A 14,696-nucleotide genomic window follows, 5' to 3' on the forward strand; every position below is an offset into this window, starting at 1 on the left:
ACTCTGTCATTCAGGTTGCAGTACAGTGGCACCATCTTGGTTCACTGTAACCTCCATCTCCCAGGCTCAAGCAGTTCTCTCACCTCAGCCTCCCAAGTAGCTGGGACCACAGGTGCACACCACCATGCCCAGCTAATTTTTGGTAGAGACAGGATTTTGCCATGTCTGCCAGGCTGGTCTCAAACTCCTAAACTCAAGCAATCTGCCTGCCTCAGCCTCCCAAAGTGCTGGGATTACAGATGTGAGCCACCATGACCGGCCACAGTGTATGTATTTTTCAAGAGCTGTCTAATAACTTATTAACTATATATACCTAGCAGAAGATTTGCTAGGTCACAGAATATTTGTAATTTTACTTTGCCAAATATTTCTAGGTGGTTCAGAATGCCTATAGCAGCCTAAATTCTCAGCAGCAGGAGGTTCCTCTTCCTCTGCACAACACTGGCATTACCTAACTTTCTATTTTTTGCCAGTTTGATGGCTGTAAAATAATACCTAGGCCAGGAGTGGTTTGTTTGATTTTTTTTTGTTTGGTTTTGAGACAGAGTTTCACTCTTGTCACCCAGGCTGGAGTGCAATGGTGCGATCTTGGCTCACTGCAACCTCCACTTCCCAAGTTCAAGTGATTCTGCTGCCTCCAGGAGGCAGGAGATTACAGGTTCATGCCTGTAATCCCAGCACTTTGGGAGGCTGAGGTGGGCTGATCACTTGAACCCAGGAGTTTGAGACCAGCCTGAGCAACATGGCAAAACCCCATCTCTACAAAAAATACAAAAGCTGGACGTGACGGTGCATGCCTGTGGTCCCAACTACTTGGGAGACAGAGGTGGGAGGATTGCTTGAGCCCAGGAGGTGGAGGTTAGAGTGAGCCAAGATTGCACCACTGTGCTCCAGCCAGGGTGACAGGGCGAGACCCTGTCTCAAATAATAACAATAACAATAACAATAACAATAATAATACCTATTGTTCTGATGGCCAATCTTTGTTGTTTATAATCTGTCTCATGTTTAGAGACTTTTAGAGGAGGCTGTAGAGTCTTCTACCATCTTCTGCCCTACTGTTTAACCAATTCATGGTGAGGAGACTATTCTAACCTAATCTTTCTTGCTGCTAATGAATCAGCTCTTAATCTGTTTATTTTAATCAAGAATAGCATGGGAGCTGGGCATGGTGGCACTCACATGTAGTCCCGGCTACTTGGGAGGCTGAGGCAGGAGGATCACTTGAGCCCAATTCGAGACCGGCCTGGGCAGCATAGCAAGACCTTGTCTCAAAAAATAAAAATAAAAAAAGAATAGCATAGGAAGGAACCCTTAGCTTTCCGCAGTCTCATTTTGAACTGTCTTTTCTTCCAGCACTTAACCTCAGTAGAAACCGCCCCAGAATCCACCATCCAAGTCTCAATCTCCCCAAAGTCTCCACCAACCCTGGCCGTGACCACCAGCTCTGAGTACAGTGGCCCAGAGATGGATAGGGTGGTATCCTTTAAATGCAAGAAGCAGCAGACCCCTCCACAGTTAATCCAGAAGGAAATGTTAAAACCTCTTCTGCCCACAAAACCCAAGAGCTTCTGGGGGAGTCCAAACACAAACTGGAGTTTGCTGAAGAGTGACATGAAGAAGCCACAATTGCTATCCGAGCTACTGACCAAGCTTCAACTGAGGGGAAAGCTCTCCTTCTTCCCAGCTCACTACAACCCCAAGCTGGGAATGAATAGCCTGTCACGTGAGTGCCAGTGTGTTCAGGGATGTGCCAGGAGCTTAAAGGGGAGACAGACCGATAGAACCAGTCCTAATCTGTGGGGAGCTCCCAGTCTTTGGAGGGGGGACAGCCCTTGTCCTCAGGGAAACCCCAGTCTGATGGTGGAGACACAGTTGGTACCATTAGGAGGCCTCTAGTCTGACTGGGAAGACAAAGAAGATAAAAACAGAATGCTGTCCAAGTCCCTTCTTCAACATTTCCTAGTTCTCATTCACATGAGGCTCATTCAGCTGAGGCTGCACCAGTTATTGATGTTAAGTATGAAAAAATGGGGAAGGAAAACTATTTGGAGCAAAGAAGCAATGGCTGATTCTGGCTCAAAGAGCTTCAGCCAGTTATAGGCCATGGAACCCTACTGGGAGGTGGTCTTCGCCAGGAATTTGTGCTGAATCCAGCAGCACAAATCACTGATGCTTATGACTTTGCCTTTCCAGAAAACGCCTCCCTGCCTGGGGAGTGCCACTCCTGCAGTGACAGCTCTGGCGAGAAGAGGCAGCTGGATATGCCCTCCCTCCTCTTGCAGGGTCCTCAGAGCTATAATGTTACTCTGAGGGACCTGCTGGTGATTACTACTCCAGCCCGACTGGATCCAAGGCCTTGCAGAAGCCACACAAATGCTATGAGGGACCCGTGTATGCAGGATCAAGAAGCATACAGCCATTGCCTGATCTCTGGCCAAAAAGGATGTTAGAGGAGCTAGGTAGGCCCACACATATTCCCTTAATGCATTTGGTGCGTTGGCAGATGCTCTGTGTTTTTCTGGAATGTTGGATAAGTAGGAGGATGGATGGATTGATAAAGACATACAGGTAAGTAGACAATGAAGACTTAGTCAAAATGTGACCCTGGCTGGCCGCAATGGCTCATGCCTATAATCCCAGTACTTTGGGAGGCCAAGGCAGGAGGATCCCTTGAGCCAATGAGTTTGAGACCAGCCTGGGCAACATAAGAGAGACCGAATCTCTACAAAAAATTTAAAAATTAGCTGGGTGTGGTGGCACATGCCTGTGGTCCCAGCTACTTGAGAGGCTGAGGCGAGAAGACCCCTTGATGCAAGGGGTTCAAGACCAGCCTGGGCAACATAGCAAGACCCTGTCTCTACAAAAAATTTAAAAATTAGGCTGGGTGTGGTGGCTTACGCCTGTAATCCCAGACTTTGGGACGCAGAGGTGGGCGGATCATGCGGTCAGGAAATTGAGACCATTCTGGCTAACACAGTGGAACCCTGTCTCTACAAAAATACAAAAAATTAGCTGGGCGTGGTATCACACGCCTGTAGTCCCAGCCACTCAGGAGGTTGAGGCTTGCCTCCTGAGGGAGGGAGAGGGAGGGAAGGGTTAGGAGGGAGAGGTTGCAGTGAGCTGAGATCGCGCCACTGCACTCCAGCCTGGGTGACAGAGTGACTCCGTCTCAAATAATAGTAATAATAATAATTTAAAAATTAGCTGGGTGTGGTGGAGCATGCCTGTGGTCCCAGCTGCTTGGGAAGCCAAGGTAGAAGGATTCATTGAACACAGAGCTCAAGGTTGCAGTGAGCAGGGATTGCACCACTGCACTCCAGCCTGGGTGACAGAGCAATGCTCTGTCTCCAAAAAAAAAAAAAAAGTGACCCCCTTGCTATGTATTAATATATTTCTGATAGAACTGATCTGCCCCTACTAGGCATTTTGCCTTGTCTTCCACTTATGGCTAAAATTGAGATAGTCATATATGGAGATCCCAGAAGTAGAAGCATGTCAACCATGATGGGTTGATTTTCACACCCTTCAAGCTATGCTGCCTGGTCTAGGCCTAGATCACTTGCCCCAAAGGCTGGCCCTGTAATGGAGTGTGCTGAGGGCACAGAGCAACAGGGCAGCAGAGACTGAGATGTGGAACCAAAGGCCTTTGAGAAGCTTTGGTTCCGCCGTGCAAAAGGCCCCAGGAGATGGTAGGATGCCCTCCATCTGAACTTCAGTGCTTCTGAGGGAAGGTTATATGTAAGAACTTGGGAGAACCATACAACATAGAGCTGTGGAATTAAGGGATCTGTGCTGCTTGACTGTCTAAAGAAGGAGGCTAGAGATTTGAATCATCTCCCTCCACCCTGCCACCCAAAGCTTTACTGTGAGCAGACACTCTGACCTGGCCCCTTGTGACCAGTAGCTCACACTGCAGGAGGGCCTGCAAGGAAACATCCAACCCATACAGATCACCTTGGGTGCCTGTAAAAATGCATATTCCAGGGCCTCCTCCCAGAAATTCTGATTTAGTAGCTCCTGGGGGGAGAGCCCAGGAATCTGCGTTTTATGAAGCTCCTCTGGGTGATTCTGATAGTCCTGTCACCATGCTCAGAGAAGAGCTGGGCCTGATGTTTCCCCATTTCCCTGATGATAGGAATCATATGAGGGCCCTTGTTTAAGCCTATAGTTTCTCAGGGCAAACCCCCTGGGAATTCTGGCATAAGAGGGCTGGGAAGGGGCCCTGGGAATTTGTCTTTTGAACAAGTCTTTTAAATATGGGTAATAGGTCAGGCGCGGTGGCTCGTGCCTGTAATCCCAGCACTTTGGGAGGCCCAGGCGGGCACATCACTAGGTCAGGAGTTCGAGACCAGCCTAGCCAATATGGTGAAACCCCATCTCTACTAAAAATACAAAAAGTAAGCTGGGTGTGGTGGCTCACACCTGTAATCCCAGCACTTTGGGAGGCCGAGGCGGGTGGGTCACAAGGTCAGGAGTTCAAGACCAGCCTGGCCAAGATGGTGAAATCCCGCCTCTACTAAAAATACAAAAATTAGCCGGGCATGGTAGCGGGTGCCTGTAGTCCCAGCTACTTGGGAGGTTGAGGCAGGAGAATGGCATGAACCCAGGAGGCGGAGCTTGCAGTGAAACAAGATCGCGCCACTGCACTCCAGCCTGGGTGACAGAGTGAGACTCCATCTCAAAAAGACAAAAACAAAAACAAAAAAACCCCAAAAAGTAGCCGGGCATGATGGCACATGCCTGTAGTCCCAGCTACAGTTGCAGTGAGCTGAGACTGCGCCACTGTGCTCCAACCTGGGCGACACAGCGAGACTCCATCTCCAAAAAACAAAACAAAACAACAACAACAACAACAACAAAAACATATGGGTAATAAGTACTTGTCTTACATGTGGACCCAGGCCTAGGCAGAGGAGCCTGTTACAGCCAGCCCTGACCTGTGGGCCTGTTATTGGAGCAAAACTCTCTGATCCTTGAGGAGCTCCAACCCACGACCACTATCTTCAATTCTTGTGCCTCAGCCTCTTGAGTAGCTGGGGCTACAGGCATGTGCCTCCATGCCCAGCCAATTTCTGTATTTCTAGTAGATATGGGGTTTTGCCATGTTGGACAGGTTGGTCTCAAACTCCTGGCCTCAAGCGATTCACCCACCTCGGCCTCCCAAAGTGCTGGGATTACAGATACGAGCCACCGCACCCACCCTGTTTCTACTATTTAAAAAAGAGAGGGGCCGGGCGCGGTGGCTCAAGCCTGTAATCCCAGTATTTTGGGAGGCCAAGACGGGCGGATCACGAGGTCAGGAGATCGAGACCGTCCTGGCTAACACGGTGAAACCCCGTCTCTACTAAAAAATACAAAAAAAAACTAGCCGGGCGAGGTGGCTGGCGCCTGTAGTCCCAGCTACTCAGGAGGCTGAGGCAGGAGAATGGCGTAAACCTGGGAGGCGGAGCTTGCAGTGAGCTGAGATCGGGCCACTGCACTTCAGCCTGGGCGACAGAGCGAGACTCCATCTCAAAAATAAATAAATAAATAAATAAATAAATAAATAAATAAATAAATAAAAAATAGAAAAGAGAGGATGATGTACAGATTACCATGAGAACTTGTATTCAATAGGACTGTTAAATGAAATAATAATGATCAGAAGCCACACAAAGAAAGGGAAGAGATCATTATATGAAGAGGAGGTGATAAGGTGCTTCCTGCATTGACCGTTGAATTTGGCTCTGAACCTCTTAGCAGAAAAGGCCAGACATAGCATCCTGTTTTGGTCCTTTTTGTCTGTCCAATCATACTAGAGAGTCCCTAGCGGCATGGACTATGTCTCTGCCATCAGATGGGGGTCTCCCTGAGGACAGGAACTTTATTCCTCCCCCTCAAGATTGGGGGCTCCTCAAAGATTGGGACTGGTTCTGTTGGTTTCTCTCCCCACGCGCAAGCTCCAGGTACATCCCTGTGTACACTGGCCCTCACCTACTTGGAGTTGTAGTGAGCCGAGAAACAACGAACCTTGGTGATTGCCTCTGATATCAGATGCTGATTCTTCATGTCACTTTTTAGCAATGTGAGCTGACATTCCCTAAGGAGCTCTGGTATTTTGTAGGCAGAGATGGTTTCAATATTTTCTCGTAGGTGAGTAAAAATAAGTTGAGTAGTTCTTTAGGGAAGACTTCTTTCCCTGAAACAGCATTTTATCATGTGGAGTCTCATAGGTCTTTACTGCCATAATAAACAATGGCTGAGGGCACTGTCATGTGTTAGTATGAGTCATGGTGCTGGGCATGGTGGCAAGTGCCTGTGGTCCCAGCTACTTGGGAGGCTGAGGCAGAAGGATTGCTTGAGTCCAGGAGTTCCGGGCTGTAATGCGCTATCCTGATTGGGTATCCACACTAAGTTTGGCATCAGTATGATGACCTCCCAGGAGCTGGGGACCACCAGGTTGCCTAAGGAAGGGTAAACCAAGACGGAAATGGAGCAGGTCAAAACTTCCATGCTCATCAGTAGTGGGATCACGCTGCTGAATATCCATTGCACTCCGGCCTAGGCAACATAGCGAGACCCCGTCTCTAAAAAAAGAAAAAATCAGGGTGATAGATGGTGATAGTTGCCCTTTTTTGCTAGCTGACTATAAAAGCGCCAGCACTCTTCTAGATAAATATTTTATCCAATTGAATTTCAATCACAATTGCACACTTTATTTTTATTTTCTTTGGAGACAGTCTTGTTCTGTTGTGCAGGCTGGAGTGCAGTGATAGGATCATGGATCACCATAATCTCAAACTCCAGGGCTCAAGCCATCCTCCTGCCTCAGCCTCCCATGTAGCTAGGACTACTGGTGCACATCGTGATATCCAGCTAATTTAAAAATTATTTGTGTAGCACAGGGTCTCCCATGTTGCCTAGACTGGTCTTGAACTCCTGGCCTCAAACAATCCTCTTGCTTCGGCTTCCCAAAACTCTGGGATTACAGGTGTGAGCCATTGCACTTAGCCGTGAACTTTAGAAAGGAAAAAAAAAAACAAAAACAAAAAAACAAAAACAAAATCAAAAAACAACTGATACTCAAAGAGCATAAGGCTTAACATTCAGCAGATCTCCCCGTTTTTAATTGGCACAGCAAGGATTTAAGTCAGATGCTTTTGATTCTCAAGTCCCAAGCTCTTGAAGCCATATTATCTGTCTGTTAAATTATACTTTTCATATTAAGTCTTTAGTTAGAGCTGACATGACAATAAGTAGCTCTTCAGTGGAGGCATTTCTGCAGGTAGCAGATATGACAAAGACCAAGCAGAGCCTCCTAGAATAACATATGGGGTCACCAGATCTCAGAGCTGGCCCCCTGCTTTTAGGCCAAATAATGGCTTCTAAAACCTCTCTCCAAACTAATCAGACCATAAAGGACTTACACATAAAAAAGCAAACTCACAAAAGACTAATTATATATAGCAGTATGTCCATTGGAGTGCATGATATCAATGCATTGATTTACAGATGGAGCAGAATGTGGTGTGAAAAGGTCTTCTGCACAAGAAATAATGGTTGAAGGAAAGAAGGAAGAGCAAGCAGAGGCCCCAGTTGAGGATCAGGGGTTTCTTTGGAAAGCGTAATAGTAATAACACCTTCCACACATCAGGTTTACAGACCGTATCTCATGGAATCCTCACATTGACAACGTGAGGTTGGCAAGGCAGACGTTATTACCTTATGCCCAGTTTGCAAGTGAAGAAACTCAAGGTTGAGGATGTTAAATGACTTGCTCAACCTCACACAAGTGAGGGACTGGACAAACAGCTCTATATTTCTTCCTCTATACCACCTGGTCACGAACTTGGCACCCATCCTGACCCATGTGAGGAATGGAGCCCTGACAAACTCCTCCATTTTTCTGCTTTAGTGGCTAGAATCTCATTCTTCTTCCTCTGGATCCACTTTCACAGGGGGTTGGTCACTGAGTCCAGGGTGCAGATCTGTATAACAGTTGAATTCTAGGGGATAAACAACCTATTTGGTAGGATTTTCTTTCTTTCTTTCTTTCTTTTTTTTTTTTTTGAGACAGGGTCTTACTGTGTCATCCAGGCTGGAGTGCAGTGGCACTATCACGGCTCACTTCAGCCTCGACTTCCCAGGCTCAGCTGATTCTCCCACTTCTGCCTCCCGAGTAGCTGGGGTGACAGGTGCTTGTCACCATGCTTGGCTAACTTTTTCTTTTCTTTCTTTCTTTTTTTTTTTTTGAGATGGAGTCTCCCTCTGTTGCCCAGGCTGGAGTTCAGTGGTGCGATCTCGATCTCAGCTTACTGCAACCTCTGCTTCCCAGGTTCAAGTGATTCTCCTGCTTCCGCTGGCTAACTTTTTCTTTCTGTTGTTGTTGTTGTTGCTGCTGCTGTTGTTTGTTTTTTGTGTGTTTGTTTGTTTTTTGAGACAGAGTCTTGCTCTGTCACTCAGGCTGGAATACAGTGGTGTGATCTTGGCTCACTGCAACTTTCACCTCCCAGGTTCAAGTGATTTTCCTGCCTCAGCCGCCTGAGTAGCTGAGACTGCAGGTGTGCCACCATTCCTGGCTAATTTTTGGATGTAGCTTTAGTAGAGATGGAGTTTCTCCATGTTGGCCAGGCTGGTCTCAAATTCTTGACCTCAAGTGATCCATCTGCCTCAGCTTCCCAAAGAACTGGGATTACAGGCATGAACCACTGTGCCTGGCCTCATTTTGTAAGATTTTAAGAATGACTCATGGCTTGGTAAAGTGGGATGCCTGGCATCTTACTGAATCAATGGTACCTGCAGTGATGGTGATGCTGTTGCTGATGAGGATGATATTGTGCTGATGGTGATGAGCCCAGCATGAACTGGCCCAAGACACACTTCCCATTGGTGTACTAAAAGCTTTTCATATATTGTCTCGGTCCTCAAGGCATTGTTGTTGTCTTTTTCCAAATGGGGAAACCAAGGCTGAGAGGGGTTAAGTAACTTGTCCAAGGGCATACAGCTTCTTAACCACTATAACATTCTCTCCAGCCAGCCATCTTGGCTGCTCTTAAATGATCCATATCCAATGTTTCAGGCAAGAAGGCTGCAGGAAGATGAATGTTGTGTAGGTAGAATGAGTTTCTGGTGATTACGGATATGAGTCACCTAAGCATCTTTTGATCCACTAGATATGAATGGTGATGATGAGTTAATTGACTTTAATATTCTGGAGGCAATTTTAAAGGAAAATCTAAAAATATATATATATGTATTTTTTTTCCAGAATCAGACTGGATCTCTGCCACTTTTCTCTTCCTACCTCTCAACTTGCAGGAAACGGTTTGTCTCTTCCGACAGTGTCTCCAGTGTTCACAGAATCAACTGAAGTTTTGTTTCCTCATCTAGATATCCTTGTCTTCATTAGCTCCTATTAGCAGCACTGGGGCCAACAGCCCTGCCTTTGTGCCCTCCCAGTTAGCTTACAGTGCTACAGGACCATGATTTCTTGGATTGGTGCTCCCCCAGGACACACCCCAGTTGCCCTACCAGTGGCACTTCTCTGGGTTCCTCACATGGCACCATCATCCAGAATATTCCCCCCAGATAAAGCAACTTGGGGTGTAGTGTTTCAGAGAAGGACTCATGATTTCCAGGAGTCAAAAGCCCTCAGTCCACCAACAGAACTATGCCAGTTGGTCTTCATCTCCAGGAAAAAAGATGAGGTCAGGGATGGGCATAGTGCATAACTCTGAGCCCTGAGTGAGAGAACTGAGGCAGCTGCAACTTCACAAGGTTAAGGCCCGACCTCCGCCCATCCCCTCCAGCCCAAAGACTTGCCACCTCAGTGCCTGAGCATCTTCTGGCGACCTCCCTCAGCAGCCCAACTTAATCTCACCAGTGAAAACAGAGGTGAGGCGAGAGTACCCAGCCTGAAGATGCTTCTTCTATCAACCTGCAGAAATGTTACACTTTCCCTTCAGGCATCCATTAATAAAAGAAATTGCCATGCTTACTGCCAGGAGGAGGAGCCTGATCTGGAGGGAGAATGGGAAGGGAAGGTTGTGGGGAGACAGTTATCCTGAGTACCCCTCACTAAGAAAGCTCCAGGCCAGGCACGGTGGCTCATGCCTGTACTCCCAGCACTTTGGGAGGTTGAGGCAGGCAGATCACCTGAGGTGAGGAGTTCAAGACCAGCTTGGCAAACATGGCGAAACCCCATCTCTACTAAAAATATAAAAATTAGCCAGGTGTGGTGGCAAGCACCTGTAGTCCTAGCTACTCAGGAAGCTGAGGCAGGAGAATTGCTTGAACCCAGAAGGCAGAGGTTGCAGTGAGCCGAGATTGCGCCACTGCACTCCAGCCTGGGCGACAGAGCGAGACTCCGTAAAAAAAAAAAAGCTCCGAATACATTGAAAATATGTCAGGAACCTTTGAAGACTTTCTTGGGACAAGTGGTCTACAGTAAGCCCTGCCCTCTTTACTAGGAGCCCAGGGCCTGCTGTTGCCCTCTCTGGGGCACTCTGACTCTTCCAACTGTGCCCAACAGGGCCTGGCCAGACCCCAGGCATAACATCTTTCCTTATCTGCCAGCTCACTCTCTGCCCTTTCCAGGAATGTGATCCATTTTGCTTCATTCGCTCTTCCTGAGTCCGTTCCCTGGTGAGACCTTTGGGGTGTGTGGGGCAGAGGTGGAAGAAGTAACTTCTGAAGACAAGCACTTGCTTCACAGTGTTGACCCGGCTTTGCCTTAAGGATTTCCAATAGAATGAATTTCTGGCCTCAAGAATGTCAGGGAAACCTGGGATGCTTGAAACCCACAGTACCCTTCAGGCAAATGACCTTAATTATCCAAGATATTGAATGGAGACGTTAGACTCAAGTCATTTGTGTCCAGCTCTGAAACACACATGTGTACACGTCATCCCCATGTGGGCCTGGTTTTCAAGGATTCCGGGATAGTGTTCTTTTTAGTAAGTAGTCAAGGCCCACCAGGATGGCAAAAGAAGCCAAGGCCTGGTTATCCCAGCAGACAAGTAAAAACTTAATTGCCATCCCAGCCTCCACAAGCCCATTCCTGACGCCATTCAGAAGGCTCAAAACAGACTGATGTGAGGCCACTTTTCCCATTGTTCTCATCAGGTTGTCAGAGATCATAGCCTGGCCCAAGCAAAAGATGTAAGACTTGCTGAAAAGGGGCTTCCTGGAATCTCTACATCTCTCCCCTTTTCTCCCTGGTCACCAGTTCCAGCCAGTCAAGGTTCCTGAGCTGATAAAAAGGGAGTCTCTTAATAAGATGATGCCAGAATTATTTGGCTTTCTATGGGACACTGTGGTGCCAGCACCTTTGCTCCTAGAGACAGGGCATGCAATCTGTGCAGTCGCACAGGGTCCTGCACTTAGAAAAGCCCTGTGTTTGGCTTAAGGCCTTATTGCCACCATCTTGAAATTCTGAATCATTTTTGAACACGGAACTCTGCGTTTTCATTTTGCAGTAGGCCTGCCAAATTGTGTAGCACATCTTGTCTAGAGGCTTTAACAGCTCAGGTTATCCAATGAGAAGGCGCAATGTCAGGCTGCCTTCCCAGCCCCACCCACTTCCTGCCTGTTCACTCATAGGGCTGTGCAGAGCAACTGTCTACTGAGTGCTTCTGCCAGACAGAAAAATGCTGTGGCAGTTCCTGCTCCCGAAGAGTGTGCAGTGGAGGAAGGTGGGTGCGCAGATAACTAGCCTGAGTTAAGTGCCACTAAAAAAGAGTGTCAGTAGATGAAAAGGAAACACCCTCACACCTAGTTGGGAGGACTAAGTCCACTTCATTGGAGGAGGCGATATTTGAGGTGGCAGAAAAAGATAAAGAGGACTTTATTTTATTTTTTGAGATGGAGTCTCACTCTGTCGCCAGGCTGGAGTGCCGTGGTGTGATTTCAGCTCACTGCAGCCTCCCCCTCCCAGGTTCAAGTTATTCTCCTGCCTCAGCCTCCCGAGTAACTGGGATTACAGGCGTGCACCACCACACCCGGCTAATTTTTGTATTTTTAGTAGAGACGGGGTTTCACCATGTTGGCCAGGATGGTCTCGATTTCTTGACTTCGTGATCCGCCTGCCTCAACCTCCCAAAGTGCTGGGATTACAGGCGTGAGCCACCGTACCTGGCTGATAAATAGAATTTTAAAAGGTGGAAGTAAGATATGGACTGAGGTATAGAGGCCTGGAAGAAACTAAAAACCTTGCACATGATCAAGAGGTAACGTCTAGGCTGGGCATGGTGGCTCACGCTTGTAATCCCAGCACTTTGGGAGGCCGAGGAGTGTGAATCACCTGAGGTCAGGAGTTTGAGACCAGCTTGGCCAACATGGCAAAACCTTGTCTCTACTAAAAATACAAAAATTAGCCAAGTGTGGTGGCGGGTGCCTGTAATCCCAGTTACTTGGGAGGCTGAGGCAGGAGAATTGCTTGAACCCAAGAAATGGAGGTTGCAGTGATCTGAGATCACGCCACTGCACTCTAGCCAGGGCAACAAGAGCAAAACTCCATCTCAAAACAAACAAACAAAAAAACAAAACAAACAAAAAAGTAAGGTCTAGTCCATTTTGGCTGAATCAGAAAGGAAACTGTGAGATGAAGGTGGAAAGATAGATTAAGAGACCATATTGGAAACCCAGGGACCCTTTGTTTGTATTACCATTATTGCACTCCTCATGATAATGAATTTGTGCAACTGTCTGTCCACTGGAATGTACCATGTCTCTACATCTTTATATTCTCTACTTTTAGTTTAGTACCTAGGACATAATAGGAATTCAGTAAATATTTGCTGAATGAATAAATATTGCAGAGGATCTAAACTGTTATCCTGGGTAGTGTTTACCTTATTCAGCAGGCAGTGAGAAACTGCTGAAGGTTTTTGAGTGGGAGATTTTATTTAGCGTTAGGAAGATGAATCTGGTAGTAAATGGTAGAATGGCTTGGCAAGGGGAGGGACCCAAAGGTGGGAGAGGGCTTGGGAGTCTCATACAGTGGTCCAGGATTCAAGCCCTTGCAGCCTCTATCAGGATGGCTGGCTGGGGGAAAGAAAAGGAGGCAGATATACCTCGATAAGCTGGAAGAAAAAAAAAGAGGTAAGTGAGAAAAATATCATAGAGCTGGGACTTAGCAGCTGACTGTGTGGCAGAGGATAAAGTAAAAATAAAGACGGTTTCAGAGAAACTGAGTCCCCTGAAAGAAATTGGGAACATTAGGAGAAGGAGCTTTGGGAGGATAGAGATCAAGGAATCTGCTCATAAAGCAGTTGGATGAACTCCTGTCCCCAGACAGATTTACGAAAGCAACACTGAAGGAAAAGTTTCCAAGTGCAAAAGTGACGTTCCTGAAGACCAAGTTGTTAAAAATAGCCATCTTGGATGGGGCAAGTTTTCTCATCTCCAGGCTCAGAGATATCTGGGCAGTTGTAAGGACCTGTGGTTCTCCCTAGACTTTATTAGTCACTTCGGAGCAAGGGTGAGGTCAACTTGGATTTAAAAAACTCTGCCTGGCTGAGCGCGGTGGCTCACACCTATAATCCCAGCACTTTGGGAGGTCGAGGCAGGCAGATCACCTGAGGTCGGGAGTTTGAGACCAGCCTGACCAACATGGAGAAACTCCGTCTCTACTAAAAATACAAAATTAGCCGGGCGTGGTGGCAGGCACCTGTAATCCCAGCTATTCAGGAGGCTGATGCAGGAGAATCACTTGAATCTGGGAGGCGGAGGTTGTGGTGAGCCAAGATCATGCCATTGTGCTCTAGCCTGGGCAAGAGCGAAACTCTGTCTCTAAATAAATAAATTAAATAAATAAAATTTAAAAAAATGAAAAGGTCTGCCAGGGAGTTCTGATGCTTAGCCAGGTTTGGGAACCACTTGTCTGGCTTACCCCACACTGGATTAGGCTACCTTAGACAGCATGGGTAACCCTTACTAACCATAAAGGGTGCCTTCAGGCTGGGTGTGTGGCTCACACCTGTAATTCCAGCACTTTGGGAGGCTGAGGTGGGAGGATCACTTGAGCCTAGGAGTCTGAGACCAGCTTAGGCAACATAGCAACCTCGTCTCTACTAAACAACAACAGCAGCAACAAAATTTGCCAGGCATGGTGAGGCACACCTGTAGTCCCAGCTACTCGGGAGACTGAGGTGGGAGGATTGCTTGAGCTCATGAGGTCGAGGCTACAGTGAGCTATGATCGTGCCACTATACTCCAGCCTGGGTGACAGAGGGCGACCCTGTTTAAAAAAAAGTGATTTTAGATTCCAGCTTTCCTTCCATCCTGGCAGAGAGTGTAAGCAAGGCAGACTGGCAGCTGTTGCAGGCTCCCTCCCCGCACTCATCCTGGATGATTACATGAACTGAATGAATCATTCACAACCCTTGCCTTTACAGCTGGCATGTCACTTAGCTTAATTACAGCATGCAGTGGTATTTCAACTCGAGGAATCTAAAAAAGCAATAAAAAGAGTTTTGCAAATTGTTAGGAAGGCAATGAAGACCTTGAAACTGCAATTTACTAAGCATTGCTTTCAATTATTTTGCATTCTCCAGCCATGACTAAGTTATTCACTAGCAGCATAGAGCCAAGCAGGTAGTGTGTCATATGGAGGGTATTTCATGTCTCCTGAATGCCCACTGTGTGCTGGAGAGGTGGCTGGAGGCTCTGGGAGTTGCCTTGGGTATGGGAGAGGACGTGATTATTCTGAACAC

The 14,696-nt window shown here is 47.2% G+C and overlaps 1 protein-coding gene across 3 annotated transcripts in view; it reads left to right on the top strand.

Moving 5' to 3' along the window:
- The window catches only part of TTLL6 (tubulin tyrosine ligase like 6), a 55,168-nt gene extending 45,183 nt beyond the window's left edge, over positions 1 to 9,985 (top strand). For all 3 annotated transcript variants that reach the window (XM_050762496.1, XM_050762497.1, XM_050762498.1), the window contains 3 exons: positions 1,357 to 1,726; positions 2,197 to 2,462; positions 9,251 to 9,985. In XM_050762496.1, coding sequence (XP_050618453.1) covers positions 1,357 to 1,726; positions 2,197 to 2,453 — 627 coding nt within the window. In that variant the 3' untranslated portion in view covers positions 2,454 to 2,462; positions 9,251 to 9,985. The remainder of the gene's footprint in view (positions 1 to 1,356; positions 1,727 to 2,196; positions 2,463 to 9,250) is intronic.
- The last annotated feature ends 4,711 nt before the right edge of the window (positions 9,986 to 14,696 follow it).

Source organism: Macaca thibetana, chromosome 16, assembly GCF_024542745.1.
Source record: "Macaca thibetana thibetana isolate TM-01 chromosome 16, ASM2454274v1, whole genome shotgun sequence".
Classification (NCBI taxonomy): domain Eukaryota; kingdom Metazoa; phylum Chordata; class Mammalia; order Primates; family Cercopithecidae; genus Macaca; species Macaca thibetana.